General features: G+C 40.9%; 2 protein-coding genes across 2 annotated transcripts in view; one reads left to right on the top strand and one right to left on the bottom strand.

Annotated features, from left to right (window-relative positions):
• LOC118336472 overlaps positions 1-5,311 on the bottom strand; it is a 744,338-nt gene that overhangs the window by 13,393 nt on the left and 725,634 nt on the right. The gene's annotated exons all lie outside the window — the stretch shown is intronic.
• On the top strand, positions 2,316-5,310 carry dek (DEK proto-oncogene; the record flags this gene model as incomplete). Its single annotated transcript, XM_035673223.1, has 6 exons — positions 2,316-2,512; positions 2,658-2,756; positions 3,556-3,665; positions 3,755-3,849; positions 4,584-4,713; positions 4,954-5,310. Coding segments are annotated over exons 1-6 (915 nt in total), but the record flags the coding sequence as incomplete, so codon positions are not given.

Genomic DNA, 5,311 nt, shown 5'->3' with positions numbered 1-5,311 from the left:
CAGACTAAGCAGACTTGGATGGTATATTTCATCGTGATGATGCAGATAGGAAAAGTGAGTTTCATTGTGTGACAGTGTTGGTTTCAGTGATATATTGTATTATGTATGGTTTCTTATTTTTGTTCAGATTTTGTTAGTAGTATGGAATTTATGTAAAAAAGTTGACTTGTGACTGGAAATTTATTATAGTGACTGTTGTTTTTGGATTGTTTGATTATGTGAGTATGTATTTTATCATTTTGTGTGTTCATTATTCAGTTACTAAGTATGATAATTTATTATTATGTTATTATTTATCATTATTCTTATGTATGATTGTATATGTAGAGGATTGATTATTTATATTATATTGTTCAGGTTACTAATTTTGTGATGATTAATGGATTATTGATTATTAGTTTTTTAGTTTTGGTTGTTATTTATTTTATTATATATTAGTTGAGCTATTATTAAGAAGGTGTTAAGTTGCCTGTGTTAGAGGCCGTGAAAGCGCCAGGGCGTAGCGCAGCGAGAGCGCGGCTGCAGTCAGCGCTCACAACGGACGAGAGAAGTGATGACGTTCATCAGCGCTCTGTCCATCAGGGAGCGGCGCCGTAGCCGCGCGCGGCGCCGCGTGGGACGGCGTCAGATGGTGTAAGAGGAAAGGGGAAGAGTTAGTGGACGGCGCGGGGGGAGCAATTCTGGCTTTCATGACGGGTAAAACCGGGTAAAATCTGCTGCCCGTGGTTAGAGGCGGGCGTGTGGATGCGTTACTGTGAGACGCGACACAGTGTAAATCTGTCGTTTTTGCGCGGTGTTGTAGACGGCCTGCGTGTCGCGGTGTTGTAATCCGCTGTGAGTGAACTACGTCGGCGTTAAGCAGGCGCGGTGGCTTAAGCTCTGGGATGCTAACAGACACTGACGGCCGCCGGGTTGTGTTTTGAGGTCCATAAGAAGCGAACAGCGGGGACATCCGACCGGACACAGGCCGGGACGGAGGCCCAGAGGCGGCTACGCAGAGCGGGAGTTGTGTCGCCGGAGGCCTGTTTGGCGGGCTCAGTCGCCGGCAGCAGGGTCACCAATGTTCGGCGCGAGATGTGAAGTTCGTCGCGCGAATAAGTGTTCCTGGCGCCAGACTGCGGTTAGCGGAATCCTGCTGGTCTTGGTAACGGATGGTAACTGGCGGGGAGGTAGGTCGTGAAACGTAGAGTGCAGCAGTATGTGAATTATGTAGATTTAATGAGATTATAGGAGCTGGCTGTTAGGTTGTGGGGCGTGTTACGTATTAAGTGCATTAAAGGGTGGCATAGAACTAACGGAAATTTCTATCGTGTGATGTGCTGCTGAGGAAAGAGGGCATTTTTGCACGGTCGTCTGGTTTAGTTAAGGCTTTTAGTTCAGCTCTTGGTAGTGTTGTGTATGTATCTTTACAATTTTGGTGATCGACGGGTGGTTGATGTAGCTTTATGCTGTTGTGTATATGTTAACACGTTTAAGAAACAGTTTAGAATTGATTATTGAGTTATGTTTATTGTTGATGGTTAGTTTTTGATTATTATGTAAGTTGTAATGATTGGGATTTAGTTTATGCACGTAGTGTTGATGAATTAGTTTTGTATTTGATTGATTGCATTAGTATAGAGTTTATTGAGTTGTTATTAGGTGAGGTGTATTGTTTGTGTAGTTTATGGTGGAGGTACATTGGATAGAGTTTGGTTATGTTTTTTTTGGTAGTTATTGATGGTGTTTATTGATGATGGAATAATTATTATTTGTGAGTGAGTTGTAGTATTTGAAGATATTGTATTGCGTTTATTTATTAGATTATGTTATTTTTTATTGTGTAGTTATTATTATTTGATTATGTAGTTATTATTATTGTTTGTTGATTATAATTTTGGTTTTTTATTATAGATTATTGATTTTGTAGTTATTATGGAGTTATTTTATTATTGTAATGTGTATGTATGTATTTGTATTATTATGTGATTATTATTTGTGTAATGTATAGGTGAGGTATTAGTTTTTTTGATGTAGTAATGTGATGTATTTTTATATATTGCTTAAAGGTTATTGTATTATTTTATTATTATAATTATTATTATTATTATAATTATTATAATAAGGAGACTTTGAGTGAAGAAGACATCACTAATCAGTCTTTGTACAAAACGTTTTTTATTAAATTGTCTGATTTCTAAATGGACTTTTGAACATTTGAACCAATCAGGTTACTGATGTTTAAATAAAAGTGAAGCTCTCTCACGCTGAAAGAGAATACACATTCACAGAAATGATGGATTATTTCAGCGTTATCAATAAGATCTGTTCACAGCTGGACGAGAGGCTCTGTGAACGTGTTCCTCTTCCTCCCGTTAGGATCAGCTGACAGACCGAGGCTGTGCAGATATGAGCGACGTGGCGGAGGAAGCGATGGACAGCTCTGCAGTGTCCGACGAAGAGGTGGAGGAGAAAAGAAAACCGTCACAGAAAGAGCAGTCGAGTCCCAACAAAAGCCTCTCCAAAACATCTGGTAAAGAGAAATCACCTGACGCTGACACACTTAGTGAATCTGTTTGACGGCGAGGACTCGTTAACATGCTTTCAAACCTTCACGCAGGCGGCTGTCGGCTTCCTCGGCTTTGAATTGCTGCTTTATTCTCACCCTGTTGTTGCAGCTGCAGGTGAAATCCTCGAGGGCAAGCGGGCGAAGAAGACGGTCGTCAGGCTCGATTTCCAGGCGCCGAAACAAAAGGAGAAGCTGAAGATCGGAGATGGTGAATATTTAAAGTGTGACAGGCACAACTGTGGTTGTTTACAGGTTTCTGCAGGTTGTTAAAAAGTCTTTATATCAGAGAATCTGAATTTATGGAATGAAAATGTCTAAAATAAAATTAAATCTGGTCTTAAATTGATTTTTGTTCCTTTTGTGAAGTTGACCAACAACCGACATGAAACCAATAAGAACTGCGTCTCCTCATTGGATAAACAGCAACTTCTAGAAGTAATAAGTTAAAATAGTTTCTGTTCGTGTTGTTCTACTTCAGTACGGGTACCTGCAGGTTCAGCACATTTAGTGCTTGGTTGAGGACTGCAGCAAGAAAATGCTCAGAACAGGAACTTTGGGTGTAAAGGCGTTAGAGTCGTACAGGAAAACATAAAGCAGTAAAGTCAGTATTGTTCTGTATTCAGGTTGGAACAATGTGGACGTGAAATAGATCTTAAACTGAGTTCATAATCGACTTAAAAAGGAAAAAGAAGTTCATAACTTGTAGTTTGGGTGCGCCTGATGGTAAGAAAGGCAAAGATTTAATATCCCGTAATCCAACTGACATCATTATTGTTAACACAACAACAACAACAACAACAACAAACAGTTCCTCTTCCGATGTTCATTTAGTTTTTCTAGAAAAGCCTATCAGTCGTTTTGTATAAGAAATGAAACTTTATCGGTATTACAGCCAATAATTCGTCGGTTATTGTACATTCCTAATATTAATATTTGTAAATCCAGTTATTCAGTCGTAAGCTGATATGTTTGTGAATAACTGGGCGTGTTTATTCCCATGTTTCCAGGTAGTGGAGATAAATTAGGAGACATTCCTCGCACCGGCTACCAGATCTCCAAGATGAAGCCAGCTGACCTGAAACCTCTGCACATCATCCTGTTCGACAGACCGGGAAAGGTACAAACGTCTGTCGGTTCAGTCGGTCGGAGTTTAATGATCGACGCTGTATTTTTATATTTATAACGTGATGTTTGTTCTTTTATCAGATGGCCACATTAAAGAAGAACCTGCGACTGTTTAACGGCTTTCCCTTCGACGCGGACAGCGAACAGTACGCCAAAAAACGAGAAAAACTTCTCAAGTAAGTTTCTGTGCAGTTACGCTTTTACCTCTTCATCAGAGAGGAAGAACGGGAAGAAACTGCAGAGCTTTAAACAGGTTTTCATTAAACTTACTGGACTTTATTCGCTCATTATTCATCAATCATTATTATTCTTCCTGATTTCATCGTCTTCCTTTAAACTATTTCTGCACTCAACCTGTAATTAAACTCACAGTTTTACTTCAGTTCAGATCTTAATGAACCAGTTTTACAGCAGATAACTTCACAGCTAACTGGGTTATAGCGTCTTCGTCCTCTGATTCTGAGTTTCTCTCTCGTTAAGCGACAGAAACAAAATAAAACTCATTATTTTAACTTTATTAGTCTTCCCACTGTTCCAACAATCAACCATCTCTGGTGTTTAACCGTCTGACAGAAAATATTCTGCCTCCACACACTGTCGCTGCCTCTCTGACGCTCCCCGACCTTCCTCGCTCCTCTCCTGGCCGTGCTGTGTCCTCGTCTTCTCCGGAGTCAGTACCTCTGTGAATCACCTTGTAATTGTATTCGTCATTGAAATAAACCTTTAATTTGCCGCAGGTGGATGTGAAAACGCTCTACAGATGTATTCCTCTCACTCGCTCTTCGGCTCTGCGTGAAATGATAAATTATAGTTGCAGATAAAACATAATGAGAGCAACGAGTTCAGATTTAAACACAAAGGAAATGTACAGTTTGTCAGTTACTTCTTTTCTTTGTCTCTCTGAATGCAGGAACTCACATTTTACCAACTCCATACTGAAAGTGGTCTGTGGTGTTTTGGATCTAGAGAAGAAGGGAACCCAGTCAGATCTGGTCGACAGGATCATGAATTTCCTCATCGCACCGAAGAACAGCGGGAAGGTGAGCAGCGAGCTCTGTGGCTCTAAGAACTTCTAATAATAAAATAATCACATTTCTAATAAAGAATCGGTCGTAGGTTAATATTAGTTTGTCCCTCTGAGTAGATTGTAGACGGTACACAAACAGAGACTCCCTACGGTCCCTCGACTGTACAGAATCTCATAAAGTAATAACATGAAGGGCGTTAAAACGTACAAAATAAATCTTGTACGTTTTAATGAAGTGTTTGTCCTTCGTCAGCGTCTGCCTGTGAAGAAAAAGAGGAAATCCAAGAAGAAACTGTCGGGCGACAACTCGACGGCCAAGACCAAGAAGAAGAGCAAACCCAAACCCCGGAGCACGTCGTCCAGTCCCAAGAAGTCCAAAACGGGAAGCAAATCCAAAGCCATCGTCATGGACTCCAGCAGCGACGAAGACGACGACGAGGAAGACGAGAAGGCGGTGGCGTCGGCTGAGGCTGAGGGATCAGAGACAGAGGACAAACCGTCAGAGAAAGAGGAGGAGCGCTCTGACAAATCAAAGGAGTCTGCAGAGGAAGAGGAGGATAAGGAGGATGAGGAGGAGGAGGAGGAGGAGGAGGAGGATGATGATGATGATG

The sequence above is a fragment of the Morone saxatilis genome, unplaced genomic scaffold (genome assembly GCF_004916995.1).
Source record: "Morone saxatilis isolate NCDOM2014 unplaced genomic scaffold, NCSU_SB_2.0 Contig24, whole genome shotgun sequence".
In the NCBI taxonomy this organism is placed as follows: domain Eukaryota; kingdom Metazoa; phylum Chordata; class Actinopteri; family Moronidae; genus Morone; species Morone saxatilis.
This window is presented reverse-complemented; position numbering and strand designations above follow the sequence as displayed.